We start from the raw sequence: 16,403 nt of genomic DNA, 5'->3' as shown, positions 1-16,403 counted from the left end.
AGTGCAGTTGGGCCAATTGGAAACCACTTGAGGTCTACATAGTAGGACTTGCTGATCTTGATAAGTTAAAACCCTTTTTATAATAATGTGCATGGGGCACCAGCATGGCTCACCTGGTTAAGCAAGCCTTCGGCTCAGGTCAAGTCCCAGGGTCCTGGTATCAAGTCTCACATTGGGCTCTCTGTTCAGCAGGGGAGTCTGCTCCCTCTCTTTCTGTCCCTGTCACCACCACCACCATCTCCTTCCCACCCCCTCCACCCTTCGCTTGTGCTTCCACTTTTTCTCCCTCTCTTTCAAATAATAAATAAACCTTTAAAAATATATATACACACACGTATATATCTAATATATGTGTAGTATAAATTATACCAGATGGAGATATCAGAATATTCCAGTTGTGTTAAAAATAAAGCCCCCATTGTTTGTTGAAATTAAACTTTTACTTGAAACCTTAGCATGTGAGTAACTGGATATTTGGAAAATCATGCAATTAATCTAAATGAACCTCCCTGGTAGCATAAAGGGGTTACACTCGTAAGAAAATAATTGTTAAAACATTTTCAATTATTGTGTCTATATTCTTACATTTTCCCATGTAAAAACCATTTCCTGAGACACTCGAATCTGGCTTTTGGGTATGAACTGATCATTTGAAGAAATGATGAGGGGGGAAGCAGTTTGAGGCCATTTTTCAAACCAATATAAACTCGGCTTTACAGAACTGGTTTTTTCCTAAATGGATCAAATTATGAACTTCTAAAAAAAATTTCAATACTTAATAGCATTGGTAGGCAGTTGAGATGGTGGCACAACTTGCTTTAAGCAAGTGCTCCCTGCCTACCCCATACCCCCAAACTCTCAAACCTGGGGCAGTATCTGTGCTTCTCAAAGAATAGGAAGGCAAAGGAGTCCCATCTCAATAATCTACATAAATAGAGGGGGGGAAAATCCCAAAGATATATGACTTCTACTGGCATTGGCCTCTCAGAAAAGAAAATGGATCACTCAAAACTCTGGACACTCTAGCATTATCACAGCTCAGGATAACCATGATTGTCTCCTGCAGGAGCTGTGGCTCACCATCTTCAGGAGACTAGACAGGTGGGCATACAAACCTTGATGCAAACACACCACTGGCAGAAAGCACTCACTTCCTACACCATAAAGGTCATGCCCAAATAACACTCAAATAAATTAATGCCTTCAGTGTGTCTTGCTCCGCCAGCATATTCACTGTAAAACATGTAACAGACACTTAAAATAGAAATCAAGAGGATAGGCAATATTTTGGAAACCAGGTCTTCCTCAAGCTGTGGAAAAATCTGGGTGGCCCAGATTCCTTCCTTTCTTAAAATAAGACTGCTTTTCCTCCCACTCTAGAAAAGAGGTGGAAATGTTTACATGGATACATCTGATGTGTTGACACAGCATTTAGCAATAAGTCCTTCAAAAGGGCGATCTTTTCCTTCAGATTCTGCAACAAAGTTCTGATTGTCACGGTAAGCTGGAAAGAAAAGAACACATCCTAAGTATGCTGGTCCAGAGGTGCAGGATCTCCTACAAATATGTAAACATAACTGTGGTTCCTGCAAGGGCAAGCTGGCAGAGATGCGTAACCTCCCAACGATACCCTTGGGGTTGTAAGGTATCTAAATTTTTGTCCAGCCACCCACCTGATGCTCGTACCCACTCTCCAATGTGACCAGTCACAGCTGCAGGTCACAGGTGTGACCAGTTCACACCTCCATAGATAGTGATTGGAAACTGCCACTTGGTCCTTGCAGTCTGAATTCTGTGCTCTAAGCATCTACCCTTGGATCCTCTTTGTCCACCTTGGAGTCACACGGGAAATTGGGTTCCCTAGCCTTCATTCCCCAGCAAAAATCCCACAGTTCCCTCAACTTTGCTTCAAATGACAAGATGGCAAGTCCCACTGTCATCCTGGCCAGTCTTCCCTAAATATGCTGGTATGCTTAAAACCCATTTAAACATTTTATAGCCGTGTGTTCTTCTTATGCAATGTTAACCACACGTGACTATTTTTTCCAACAGCATGTGGATTTTCTCAATCATTCTGCAGACCCAGAGGAAATTTTGGTTTGTGAGTGCTACTCTCAAGTATGGAGGAGGGTGGGCAGAGGGGCTCTCAGATATTAAGAAATATGAAAAATAAAGCTACCCATGTAAATTAAATATAGTCAGCCATGGGTGAAATCAGAGATAATGTTTAAAAAAACAAGACTGTTACAGATTTCATTTGCTACCTTGTTCAAAGCAATTACAAAGCTGCAGTAGAAGTGGGGGCTCCCTCCCTAGATTAGCGGTCCCACTAAGGAAAAAAAAACAGCAGGACACCAGAGGTTGGCCCAGGGCTGCACACATCAAGCAACCCTCAAAGGTATCAGCAGCCAAGAAAAGTCTAACCTTAACTATTCTAATACCTCTGGGAACCACGGAAAAACCACCCACAATGTTTATGAGGAAATACCAAGGAAAGCAGATCTCCTCTCATTCAAGAAGTAAAGAGTAAAACAAACAAACAAAAAAAGCACAACACACGCATGCACATGCACGCACACACACAGATACACATCAAACCTAAAAGGTCTATGAAATTAAAGCTCAAAAGCATTCAAGAGATGAAAGAGAATGTAGCCATTAAAAAGTATGATTGAAATCTCAACTTGTTAACACAGTAAGAGAGCCATCATAATTTATTTAAAAAGAAATCAAGTCATAAAATGAAATATCACCCGCACTGAGAAAAATCAATCTAGGAATGAAATACTTGAAAATGCCAAGGGCAGTTATCTCTGAGTAGTGGGATTTTAAAAATATTTTATAAGAAAATGATTACTTTTATAATCAGGAAAAGTGTTCCATTATCATAATTTAACAGAAACCTTCCAAAGCACAGAAAAAGATGGAAAGCCAACTTCATATTTTAAGCTAACACAACCCTGGTACCAGGCACTAACAGAGATATTGGGGGGAAAAAGAAACCACATGCCAATCTCCCATGGGGATTATAAAACATAAAAGTCTTTTAAAAATATTAGCAAAGCAAATTCAGAATTATGTTAAGATGACAATATATATACTATCACCAAGCAGAATTTATCCTAGTAATTTACGAACAGTTTGATGTTAGAAAATCTAATAATAAAGCTGACAGTGTTAACGATTAATGCAGCATAGGGGGAATTAATTAAAAACAAAACAGAAACCAAGAAAGCTGCTTTAACTACAATATGATTCAACTTTGGTCTAGAAGTTCTAACCAACGCAGTTAAGACAAGTGAAAGACAAGAGCCGGAAAGGAGAGGAAATCATCATTATTTGCAAATGGAGTAATCTATTTTTTGGGAACGTTAAATGAAGCCCCTGACAGATTACTAGAAACAGGAAAAGAAGTCAGTACGTTATCAACCACATAATGGAAAAAAAAAAATCAAAGGAGTTTCTAAATTTAGGTAATAGGTAGGGAGAATTTTTTTTTAGTTATTATTTTTAAACATCATTAACAATGTCGGGAAAATCTAAAAAATATCTAGCACAGTGCCTGGCACACAGGGAATGTGCAGTAAATAACTAATGAAGGAATGAGTAGAAGGAAACATTTAATACTGTAAAAACGTAAATGTCCCCTAATTTAACCTATAAATAAGCCACACATCTATTCAAAGTCTCATCTGGAGTTCTTTTATTGGAAAACAGGTGGTAATTGAGGCACAGCACAAAAGTGAAGCTATGAAGCTATGCAAAATTATTCAAGAACATGGATAAAGGGAAATAGAAAGACAAGGAATATATATGATAATGGGGGATTTAAACAATCAGATACTAAGTCTTTATAAAAACTACAAGAGTATAATGCTGGGAGTTGGCGAAAGCTTCATTAGTGCAACAGAACAGAAGGTCCAGCAAGAGTGCAGCTGCGTAAAAAGTCTGTGAATGAAATACAGTATATTTCATAGCCTGGGCAGTAAGGTAAGGAATAATTTAGCAAAGAGGGGGGAAAAAGTAAAATTAAATGCCCACAACACACTGAAATAAAACTTCAAATATTTTAAAGATACATGTTTAAAAATAAAGGAAAAACTGAAGGAAAGATTGAAGAAAATTTAGATGATTAGATAAAATATTTCACATAATCTCTGGGTATGAGAGATCTTTGTCAGAATTGTCTCCCCTCTTTCTAGAAGAAAAGACCACAAATAAAAATACTGAAAATATCAAACAGTGTTTAAAAACAATTACATATCAAAAGAAAATGTCATTTATAAAATCAAAAGCCAATTTAAGAGAAAATGTATTGGTACCAAATATGCCAGATCAAGCTTTAATATAGCCAACATACATACAAAGAACACTGAGATTAAGAAATAACAGGTTAGGTTACGGACATACACTGGCAATTCACAAAGGAAGAAATACAAGTATCCAATAAATATATGAAAATATGTTCGGTGGCATAAGTAATTTTAAAAATGCACAATAAACTATTGTATACTTTTACCTAAGGATTTGAATGAAATGAAAATGATTTTTAAAAGATAATCAGAATTGGTACAGAATTGTATGTTCAAGAAGCTTAAAATTTCATACAACCTAAATCCAGAAAGTCTACACTGAGAAACTTATTCTCACAGGGGCAGTAATTTAACCACACTGAAAACTCATAATTAGAAATAATCTAGCTATCTAAGAAAATGATACCAGTTAAATGAATCAGAGATGTAAACATGAAAAGTGAACCATACATTTATTAGAAGAAAACAGGAATACGTTCCCTTACATCCTAGAAATGGCAAAAGTTATGAGTAAAAATACAGAAGCAATTAAAGATCGCTCACCAACTGTTTAAAAAAACCAAAACTTTCACATGGCAGATGATACCATAAGCAAAGCCAAACCACAAATGATAAAGAAAATAAATTACAGTATGTCACCAAAAACTAATCTCCACATTATATAAGGAATTCTTTTAAAGACTAAAAAGACCAACAATCCAATAAAAAAATGGGCAAGAGACAAGAACTTCTCAGAAAAATATATATAAATAACGCTTAAGCATGTGAAAACATACTTCCCGATTCATGTATGAAAAATGCAAATGTGAAGCTACGCTGAGGCACCATGTCTCACTTAGCTGACTGGCAACGACTAAGAAGATGACAACACCCTCTGTTGGTCAGCCTGTGAAGAAACAGAAATTCGTGCACTGCTGATCAGGGTGCCAAAGGCAAGCACCTCCATGGAGGGGCATTTGGCTACGGGTGAAAATAATCACATACATTCTGGTTCTGAGAATTCACCCTTAAAAGACATCTCCACAAATATAAGGGGGGGAGGAAGCATAAAGGGATTTATTGCAGCATTATTCATAACAGCACAATAGTAGAAACCATCCAAATGCCCATCCTTAGATGGGTTAAATGGGACAACAGCATATCTGTGTGATAGAGTACTATATAGCCCTAAAGAACAGCAAAGATCTCAGTGAATTAATATGGAGGGTTCACTACAATGTAGTATTAAATAAAAAGAGCAAGATACCAAAGGGTATCTTTTATGTAAAAGGAAGAGAAATGAGAACACACACAAATACACAGATGCTTATTTCTGCAAAAAAAACAAAAACAAAAACAAAAACACACAGGAAGAATAAACGAGAAATTCATGAAAATGATTGCATATAAGGAGTACTATTAATATAATAAACCCACAATTATATGACCAATTAATCTAAAAAAGCAGGAAAGGGTATTCAGTGGGAAAAAGAAAGTCTTTCAACAAATGGTGTTAGAAAACTGGACAGCCATGCACATAAGAATGAAATTGGACCATTCTCTTACACCGTACACAAAAATAAACTGAAAGTGGATTAAAGACTTATTTTTTTAATAGGTCTTTTTTTTAATTTTATTTATTTATGATAGTCACACAGAGAGAGAGAGAGAGAGGTAGAGACATAGGCAGAGGGAGAAGCAGGCTCCATGCAGGGAGCCCGACGTGGGATTCGATCCTGGGTCTCCAGAATCGCGCCCTGGGCCAAAGGCAGGCGCTAAACCGCTGTGCCACCCAGGGATCCCAGATTAAAGACTTAAATGTGAGACCTAAAATCATAAAAATCCTACAAGAGAGCAGGAAATATTGGCCCAAGCAACTTCTTTCTAAATATATTTCCTGAGGCAAGGTGAATAAATAAAAAATAAACTACTGGGACTTCATCAAAACAAAAAGCTTCAGCACGGCAAAGGAAACAACCAACAACGCAAAAAGGCAATCTACTGAATGGGAGAAGACATTTGCAAATGACATATCTGATAAACTCTTAATATGCAAAATATCTAAAGAACTGATTCAACTCAACACCCCAAAACCAAGTAATCCAATTTAAAACCGGGCAGAAGACAGGAACAGACATTTCTCCAAAGAAGACATCCACATGGCCAACAGACACGTGAAAAGATGCTCGACATTACTCAGCATCAGGGAAATACAAATCAAAACCACAACGAGATGTCACCTCACACCTGTCAGAATGTATAAAATCAACAACACAAGAAACAAGTGTCGGCGAGGATGTGGAGAAAGGGGAACCCTCTTGCACATTGGTCGGAATGCAAACAGGTGTAGCCACTGTGGAAAACAGTGAGGCAGGTCCTCAGTAAGTTAAAAATAGAGCTACTCTACAATCTAGTAATCAAACTACTGGGTATTTACCCAAAGAATAAAAGAATACTAATTCAAGGGGATACATGTACCCTTATGTTTACTGCGGCATTATCTACAATAGCCAAGATATGGAAGCAGCCCCAGTGTCCATCACTTGATGAGTGGATGAAAAAGTGTGTGTGTGTATACATATATAAGAATATATGTATACACACACACAACAGAATACACATACACAATGGAATATTATTCAGCCATAAAAAGAATTAAATCTTGCTATTTGCAGCAACATAAATGGAGCTAAAGAGTTTAATGCTAAGTAAGATAAGTCAGAGAAAGACAAATACCACATGATTTTACTCTTATGTGGAATTAAGAAATAAACCAACAAAGGGAAAACAAAGAAACAAAGGGGAAAACAGAGAGAGAGACAAACCAAGAAATAGACTCTTAACCATAGAGCATAAACTGGTGGTTACCACGTTGGGGCGGGGGGGGAGGCGGATAAGTATGGGGGTTAAAGATTGCAAAAAAAAAAAAAGAATATAAACAGATGCTAAGGATAGCATAAAAAAGGAAAACAAAAAAGGAATCCATTCTAATAACTTTAGAACAGAATAACCTCAGTATTATTAGTGGGATACTAGTTCTTAAAAAAAATAAGACAAATTCAGACTTAGTGATTGTGGTGGCACCTGCGCAGTAATTCTGAAACTGTTTTCTGTAAACTATATGGTAGATCAAATGAACAAAAAGATATCACTGTTTTTGGAAACCAAAGTTCTGACTGCTGGAAAGGAAAAATATGAATTTGAGTGGGGAAGTTTAGAAAGAAACTTGTGTCCTGGACTCAAATCAAAGGTGCTAGTATGAACTCCTGAGTGTCTAAAAAATAGATTTCCTAGCTAAATCCTGCCACTGTTTTTGTACAGCCTGCAAACTATTTACATTTTTCCATGTAAAATGCAAAAAAAAGGCCACGATCCTTTTGGCAAGAACAGTTACTCCAAGAGGTGAAGATGTCACCTCTTGTTCTGCAAAGTCTGGAAGATTTACTGTCTAGGGTTTGACCCAGACTATGAAATTGTTAGAAACTTTGGTTATGGAGGAGAAATTAAACAGGTGTCATGCTTCACTTAGTCTCAGTTATAACGATTAACTGATTGGTTGTAATATCAATTCCACACATGTAAGTTTGGAGTCCATTTTATACATATACATACACACACACACACACACACACACAGCCTCAGCAGTAGGAGGGTTTTCAGACCTCAGAGCTCAAACAAATCATTTCAGGTACTAATTTTCCCCTGGTCTTACCCTGATTGTATTTTCACCATTTCTTTCATACTGATTTTGCTGTTGGATTTTCTCGGCAATCTCTTGTGCAATTTGGCAGGTAGAGTCGTATGTGGAGAACCTGCATTAAAGTCGTAAAGGGAAAAGAATGTTTAAGGTTCTTTGAAAGAAGATTTCTGTGTCATCTGAGCTTTGTTTTTTTTTAAATTTATTTTAATTAATTTTTTTTTTGAGCTTCTGTTTTTAATTCTAGCCACAAATTCAAACAGGAAGGAAGGGTAGTAATAGTTAACAGTCATAGGGACATGTGTTGCTATTATGGTAAATATTATGAGCAGGGATCTATTCTGAATGCTTCATTTTTAATTCACTTAATCCACAAAAAAAATGCCAGGAGGCAGGTACCATTACCACCCCCACCTGTAAGGAAATATCAGGTACAAAGAGGTACAGAGACCTGCCCAAGTGATACCCCCAGCAGCAAGCCAAGGCTGCCCAGCCCTGAGTTTGGGCTCCTACCCACTTCACCATTCTGCAGATGGTAACATGTTTGAATTCACTGACTTAAAGACACCATTCTGCAGATGGTAACATGTTTGAATTCACTGACTTAAAGAATGTTCGGTGAATGTTTACGGAGGGCCTCCTCTGTACCGAGTATTGTTCCAGGCCCTGGAGAGCAGAGCAGTGAACGACATGGACAACGTCCCTGCTCTAGGAGCTTAGCAAAGGGAGAAAGGCATAAAATAAATAAATATGTAGTATGTCAAGTGCTGGTATGTGTGAAGAAGAAAAATAAAGCAGGATTAAAGAGCAGAGAGTGACAGGCAAGGTGAGGAAGCCAGCCAGGCAGCTATCTTGGGAAGAGCTTTACATGTAAAACAAGAACAGCAAGTACTGTTTATCCTACAACGAAATGCTCTGGAGACACAGGACACACACCCTCCTGACATCTAAGCTTATGAGAATTCTCTCAAAACATTTGCTGGGTTTCTGTTTAGTACTCAAAGTGTTGGAGGCTTTGAAAAATTCACAGTGAGTTCCCAGTCACCCCTTCGTGGGTCCGTTTGTAATAGCCTTTCTATTTTCTATTTGTTTTACAGAGAAGAGCTAAGTGCACCTATACGTTGTGTTTCATCTACCAGGTGGTCAGTTCGATACAATCAACATATTTTCCCAGTACAAAATATTGAAAACTGCTGTTTTACCCAATGTCCCAAGTTTTGCTTGAGAAGGTAAACAATCCATTCCTTAAAATCTTTGAACTCCCACTCACTACTCATATACCTAAGGAACTTAGCAAATGTGTTTTTCAGTGATGAAAAAGAACAATCTTCAGTCACTTCTCTTACCAATCTTACTATAGTGATTACAGCAATAGTAGTATAGTGATTGAGTACGGATCTGGGCCAGTTCTGGCTAAGAGTGTTACATTCTGAACTTCACATCCCATGAGGTAGGATCATTAACTACTTCCCACTACACACTAAAGTGGCATCGTGCATATGTATACATGTGTAGTGTGCGTATGTTCACAAAGAAGAGCAGGTGATACAATACATAATTAAGGAAACAGGAGGGAAGGGGCACCTGGGTGGCTCAGTCAATTGAGCATCTGACTCTTGATTTGGGCTCAGGTCATATCTCAGGGTCATGAGATCAAACCCAGCATAGGGCTCTGTGCTGAGTATGCAGTCTGCTTGAGATTGTCTCCCTCCCTCTCTCTCTGCCTCTCCCCCCAAAAAGAAAAAAAAAAAAAAAAAGATAACAGGAAGGAAGTTGGTAAGGAAACTGGGTCCTAGCCCCAGCTTTGCCACATTCCCCTTTTTCCCCTCCATACTGTCCTCTCTGAAAAGAGGAACTTAGGTCTGGCTCTGTGCTCCTAGACCATACTTGTGGAAATCACTAATGATGTATGCTATAGCTCCTACCAACTGTGGAACATAACTGGTAAGTCCTTCTGGAGTGTGGAAGTGAGAGAAATCACTGGCGGCCGAGGCACTCAGATTTGACAGGACTAGGCCAAGAGATTATATTCTGGGCTGAACTGCAAGATTGAGAGGCAGGAGGGAGAGGCACATTCTGGACTGGGCCAAAGACACAAGAAACAAGCAAAGGTGAAAGGAAGGAAACGGGCCTGGCACATTGGGCTGAGTGGCCCTAGGTAGGAGGATACAGTATCACAGGGTCACAGATGCGGGGAAGCTAGTTTCTGCAGAGACTCGAACACCAGGATCATCGGGTGAGACTTGACAAGAGGGCTTTAGAGATGTAGGGGAGTGAGCCCTTGAAGAGGTCCTGTGAAATGCAGGTCAAAATCCCAGACGTTCTGTTCCCAATCCTCACATTCTCACGTTAGCCCTGGACAAGCGGAGGTTCTAGAAATGTGCTACCCACTGGAATCATTGAGGAATCTTCAAACAACAAAAACAATGCAACCAAGTCCTGGCACTCAGCCCCAGGCATTCTGCTTAAACTAGAATGGGGTCTGATCAGGACAGGAGCAATTGAGAAAGACTCCCCAGGGGGTTTTCCAATCTGTATGGAAGTATGAGAACCTGGCCTTGAAAACAGGCGTGATGGTAATGGCCAGCCTCATCACGGGTTCAAGTACACAAGTGCCTAAAGTATTAGTTTAGGAAAATCCACCTGAACTTGTTTACACAAAAGGCTGGGAATGAGAGAGGAGTAGCAGAAGACCAGGAGACTTCTCCAGCTCTGTGATTCCATAACTGGTCACCAGTATCTACTGTCTGCAAGGCACAGAGCTGAAAGGATGGGCCCAGAGCAGAAAAAGGTGGTATCAAAGAGATGCCAGAGGCATTTGGGGAAAACCCAAAGGTTTAACAACCCAAAAAGAGAAGTGAAGAAAAAGCTGATGATTGGAGTTCTCAGGCCTAAGTGACCTAGATGATGGTGACACCATAGCAGAGACTGAGGACCCACCAAGGGGGACATGGAGGAAGTTCCCAGACTGTGAACTGAGCCCCTGTTCTACCATAAAAACACCGAATGCACAAATTCATCTATGTATGAGATTTACTTAAAAAAAAATCTCAGGGGCACCTGGGGATGGCTCAGTGGTTTAGCATCTGCCTTCGGCTCAGGGTGTGATCCCGGGGTCCCAGGATTGAGTCCCGCATCCAGCTCCCTTCAGGAAGCCTGCTTCTCCCTCTGCCTGTGTCTCTGCCTCTCTCTCTGTGTCTCTCATGAATAAATTTTTAAAAACTTAAAAAAAAACTTTAGCAAATAACTAGTTCAGAGACAGCGCTTATCACTTGCTCTGATGCCATTAAAGCAGTCACTGCTGTATCCCATTAGTGAACATTAGAACGCCACTCAGGAGTAGAGCATCACTGACCTACAATTTTTCAATGGCCAAAGGCAAAGCTGTACGTAGTCAAGTCTGTGTTTATAGTTTTTTTCAAAGCCCTGTTCCATAGTCCCTTCTACCTTCCTGATTAGCAACCCACTGTGCAAGGTAGTGGATACTAACACAGCAGAGTTCCCGCACTTCTCACGGTCAACAGTCAAATGAGAAAGCCACCAGGTCAAACTACATGAGAGTAAAAGGGCACATTATGTGTTTTCTCCATAAACTGGGGAAGGGGCTTGGGGGTCCAATGATCGCTTCCACCAGTCTAAATGGATAACCATCTCTGAGCTTTATTTCCTACCTTAAGTGTAAAGTGAGGGGGTTAGCTTCCAGGAGGTGGAAGACAACTTAGCAATAGGTATCAAGGGCCTTAAAAATGTTCATACCGTTCAATTCAATAGTCCCGTCTGCAGTGAGCAAGAGGAGGAAATAAGAAATGGAACAACGGGGGCAGTCTTTGCAACAGTTAAACAAAACATACTCTAACATTACAGAGAGGGAAATAAATTATGGTTATTCGTAGAATGCGCTATTGTGCGCCATAAAAAGAAATCATGTTTTCAGTAAATACTTAATGACATGGTTGAAATGTTCCCTGCTTTGTAAAACATGCAGGTTTCCCTCACTATCCAAAAGTAGTCTTTCTACAAAACCTTTCATAAGCCGAAACAATGTAAAGCAAAGGGACCAACAATTACCATTATTTTATACGGAATATCTTTTGAGCTTTCCTAAACCCCCCAAAATAACCTCCCTTAGGGCTTTTCTGATGTCTTAGGGCACGCCTTGCTAATGGAGACACAAAATAAACTAAGTGAAAGCCTGGATGCTCACTGACACAATTCAAAGCTATGACAGCTTGACGCTGAGATGCTGAATGTAGTTCTCAGGGAAGGAGCTTGAGGGGAGGGTTGGGAGGTGCAAGGTCTCCATGACAGCTTGCTGCGAAACAAACACCGAATGCTATTTTTGCTTTCCCCATTTTTTTTCATAAAAGCAAAAATCCTCCGGGCTCCTGGGTGGCTCAGTGGTTGAGCGTCTGCCTTGGACTCAGGCCGTGATCCCGGGGTCCTGGAAACGAGTCCCGCATCAGGCTCTCCCTCTCTCTGCCCGTGTCTCTGCCTCTCTCATGAATAAATAAATAAAATCTTAAAAACAAAAACAGCTTCAGTCCGTAATTCTGTAGCAATCTGTTCCTTGGGACGAGAGCTCGTGTCTGTCACCATCCAGTCCTTGGGACTCAGGGTGTTGGAGGAACGACCCTCATGAGCTCTGGTTCTACTGCAAAGTTGCTGCAGTACAAACAGCCCTTCCGGATACGGACTCAGGTAAGGGCCCATCACAAGCCATACAAACACGCGCAATTCCCCTCCGCGATTCCTCCAAGTTTTCGGAAGGGCCCAAGAGATCTAGGTCCCAGTGCCGACTGGTTACTAACCGGCGCAGGTGGCGGTGGGCTGTGAACCCGGGTTCTCCGCGGGTGAAGCGAGAGGCGGCGGCGAGGTCACCAGCTGCAGCCGCATCGCACAGAAAGGTCACTCCGCCTGGACTTGCCCGGGGAGTCCCGGGGAGTCCGGGGGAGTCCGGGGGAGTCCGGGGAAGCCCGCAGCCGCCAGCGCGGATCCGGGCCGGGCGCGAAATGCCCGCGGTCCGATGCGAGCCAATGCAGGGCTCCGGGCACCTTCCGGGCCTGCGCACTGCCCCCCCCCGCCCCCCCCGCTGCCCGGAGACCACCCGGCCCGCCTGCGGGGCCGCCCCTGCGGGCGCCGAGGCTGCGGGGCGCGCGGCAGGGTCCTCCCCCCGACCCCCCCGCCCCGGGCTCGGGAAGGGGCCTCGCTGCCGCTCCCTCGTCCTGAAGCCCCCACCGCATCCCCGGAACCCTCGGCGCGGCCGCCCTCACCCGGGGCTCACCAGGGGTCCGGGGCCATCGTGCAGTCTCCGCCCGCCGCCGCCGCCGCCGCCCTCGGACACTTCCTGCTCGCGGCGGCGGACTACGGCGGCCGGCGCGGCTCACACCCCGCTGCTCCGCCCGGGCGCGACCGCAACCCGGAGCTGGCCTGGCGGGGGGGAGGCGGGGAGGGTGCACCAGGGCCTCGCAGGGACGGTCCAGAAAGGGGGGCGGCCCCCACGTCCCCCCGGGGAACACCAGGATGGAGCAGTCTAATCCCGTATGTTCCCCCACTGCGAGACGCGAGCGACCCGGCGCGATTTAAATAAAAGCGTTGGACAGAAATCTTCAGCATTTTCCGGCGAGCATCTGAAATGTCATCCTGCTCAAAGCAAAAACAAGACGGTGGGCATAGCTGCACAACTGTAGAAATCTGCCAGAACGCACTCAGAGTTACTTTTCTATGTAGAGGTGTACCGCCACAAAGCTTAAAGATTCCTTGCAATCTTGCTTCAAGTAAGAGACCCAAAGAAGTGGCAATTATATATTACTTTATAGCGGCCTTCCTTAAATGACACTCGGTGCTTGGTTATATAGGTCGGGGAAGAAGTCACAGACGTTTTTCCGTGGAGGGAACGAGCACACTCAATGCCCCTACACCTCCAGGGAAATAGTGAGGGCAAGGAGCGCGGCTGCTCTTGCACCGGGAGCTCCCTGCGCCGCCGCCGCCAGTGCGTGCGGCCGCGGACCTGGTGCGCACGCGCACGTCCGTTACCATAACGACCAGGAGACGCTGCGCCGCCGCTGGCGAGAGGAGGGAGTGGAGAGCCCAGGCTCCAGGGGATGGAGAAGCAAAGTTCGCCCAAAGCCGAGGTGGCGGAGCTGGAGCTCGAGGCCGTGATCGGCTTCAACGGTGAGGCCTCGAGCGTGTCCGGGCTGGGCGGTTTGCAAGCCCCGGGGACGAATAGTGCAAACAGGGACACCGGGGGCCACCTGGAAGGTAGCGCGGGACACTGAGCCAGAGCCACGCTCTCTCCTGCCCTAAGGTCCCGGGGAGTCGAGGAGTCACCTCCTCGTTCTAAGCCTCAAGGACTGGGATGGCTTCACAGCACCTAGAAGGGACAAGGGTCTCCCCCCCCCCCCCCGCCGAAGGGATGACTAGGGTGCCCGTCATCCTTTTCATTCTAGGTTGGCTCTGCCTCGGCCTTAAGCCCCCACGCAGCCCCCAAAGACACCCCCCACGCCGTGAACTGCGAGACTGCCAAGTCCAAATCGACCCCTGGACCCAGAAACTCGTAGAATCCCAGCTGATGTGCCATGAGAAAGGGCTGGGGGCTGGACGTGGGTGTGAGCACCCGCCTTAGGGGATGGTCTAGTCCCCAGACCCCAGAAGAACTCCTAATGGAAGGTTTCAGACCCCGATAAAAGATCGAGAGGACGCCAGGGGGAGCTGGAGGGGAGAGATGCTCAGGTCAAGGCGGGGGGTGGGGGGTGGGTGGGAAGCGGGGAGGACTGCTGGTTCTGCTCACATCTTATTTATGACCTCCTGTTAGTTTGAACATTAAGGGTTCGGAAAGTGCTCTTTGATTTTGTGTGTGAAGGATGGAAACAAGCAATGCGTTGCATTTTAGAAAAAGCAAACTTCTTTTTAAGTGCATTGTGTTATCTGAAAGTTTTTAAATTGTAGTGATGCAGTTGCAGAACAATCAAAGACTAGAGTTTTAGGTGGGACTTGTATCTTGACTCTTCGTTTTAGTTTTATAGTTTCTGATAGAAAGTGGTCATTTAGGGGGTGCTTGGGTGGCTCAGTCGGCTAAGCATCTGCCTTTGGCTCAGATCATGATCCAGGGGTCTTGGGATCAGACCCCCATTTTCTGCCTCTCCCTCTACCTGCCTCTCCCCTGGCTTGCCCTCTCAGGGCTCTCTCTCTCTCTCTCTTTCAAATAAATATGTTTACTGCCTTAGGGAACACTCTCTGTGTTAAATAATCTTTAGAAAGAAAGAAAAAGAAGGAAAGAAAGAGAGATAGAGAATGTACTTAGTACACCTGACCTGAGGAGTGGACTATCTTTACAGCTGGTGACAAGGTCACTGGTAAAGGGAGTAAGGGACCTGCGCCCAGTGCAGGGGGTCACACCAGTGACCAGTGCAGAGCTTCAAACACAGAGCTCTACAACTGAGCTCATGCTGTGTTGTCCAGCTCTAAGAGTAAATATATAGTCCATTATATTCCAGTGCTTTCCATTGCCATGACTAATTATCTTGGCCTCTTAAAATGGCCCAAATTAATCGGATTATTTTTACCTTGTTGGTTTTGTGACAATTTGTATCCTTTCATACAAATACACATAAATTATTTTTAAAATTATAGTCCTTTTGTACAACAAAATACTACATAACCCTTAAGAAAAATGAGATAGATCTAGGAAGGAAAGATGTCGAAGATATATTAAGTGTAAAATGCAACTTGCCCAATATTATGTATGGTATGAGTCCATTATAGTTATTAAATAAAGGTGTGTGTGTGTGTGTGTGTGTGTGTGTGTGTTAGAGACAGAGAGAGAGTGAGAGTGAGAGGTAGGGAGCAGTGGGGGGTGAGTTTGTATGTATTCACTATAGGAGACATGTGTGAATTTGGCTACTCAGGAGGGACAGCAGGGGGTGGGGGGTTTGCTCAGCTGCCTTTGCTGAGGTCTTAAAAAGGAGCAAATCTTTCTTCTCCTAACTCCTTGGTAGCCAATTCAGAGACATAGGACATCATAGGCTCAGCCAGTGGGACGTTCCCAGAGCTTCCCCTCTTCCAGGAGTCTGCAAAACAGTAGAGCGCTGTGGGAGCCTGATGTTGTTGCATTGGGTGTGGAGCTGAGAATGAGAATTCCTTAGTTCTTGTCACTTGGTCTCACCTACTGCTCCTGTCTCTCTCTCTCTCTATCTCTTTTTTTTTTAAGATTTTATTTGTTTATTCATGAGAGATACAGAGAGAGAGGCAGAGATACAGGCAGAGGGAGAAGCAGACTCCCTGCGGGGAGCCCAATGTGGGGGGGATACACCCCAGGATCATGCTCTTTAGATGCTCAACCACTGCGTCTTTTTCAAGTGCAATTTTCCATATTTCTTGCCAATTCTGCGAGCTATTTGTATTCCTTCCACGAAATT

General features: G+C 43.3%; 2 protein-coding genes across 13 annotated transcripts in view; one reads left to right on the top strand and one right to left on the bottom strand.

Moving 5' to 3' along the window:
- STX8 (syntaxin 8) overlaps positions 1-13,405 on the bottom strand; it is a 255,907-nt gene extending 242,502 nt beyond the window's left edge. For 4 of the 9 annotated variants that reach the window (XM_072821146.1, XM_072821148.1, XM_072821147.1 and 1 more), the window contains exons 1-3: positions 13,271-13,405; positions 8,005-8,104; positions 1,410-1,504 (exon numbers count right to left, since the gene is read on the bottom strand). In XM_072821146.1, the coding sequence (XP_072677247.1) occupies positions 1,410-1,504; positions 8,005-8,104; positions 13,271-13,287 (212 nt within the window). In that variant the 5' untranslated portion in view covers positions 13,288-13,405. Of the gene's footprint in view, positions 1-1,401; positions 1,505-8,004; positions 8,105-12,797; positions 12,871-13,259 lie in introns of all 9 variants that reach the window. The other 5 variants (XM_072821153.1, XM_072821154.1, XM_072821152.1 and 2 more) reach the window with 5 other exon arrangements.
- A 597-nt stretch (positions 13,406-14,002) lies between these two features.
- The window catches only part of CFAP52 (cilia and flagella associated protein 52), a 41,688-nt gene continuing 39,287 nt past the window's right edge, over positions 14,003-16,403 (top strand). For 3 of the 4 annotated variants that reach the window (XM_072821143.1, XM_072821145.1, XM_072821144.1), the window contains exon 1: positions 14,003-14,160. In XM_072821143.1, the coding sequence (XP_072677244.1) occupies positions 14,091-14,160 (70 nt within the window). In that variant the 5' untranslated portion in view covers positions 14,003-14,090. The remainder of the gene's footprint in view (positions 14,161-16,403) is intronic. The other variant, XM_072821142.1, reaches the window with a different exon arrangement.

The sequence above is a fragment of the Canis lupus genome, chromosome 3 (assembly GCF_048164855.1).
Source record: "Canis lupus baileyi chromosome 3, mCanLup2.hap1, whole genome shotgun sequence".
Lineage (NCBI taxonomy): Eukaryota > Metazoa > Chordata > Mammalia > Carnivora > Canidae > Canis > Canis lupus.
Note: the sequence above shows the minus strand (reverse complement) of the source record. Positions and strands in the feature narration are given on the sequence as shown.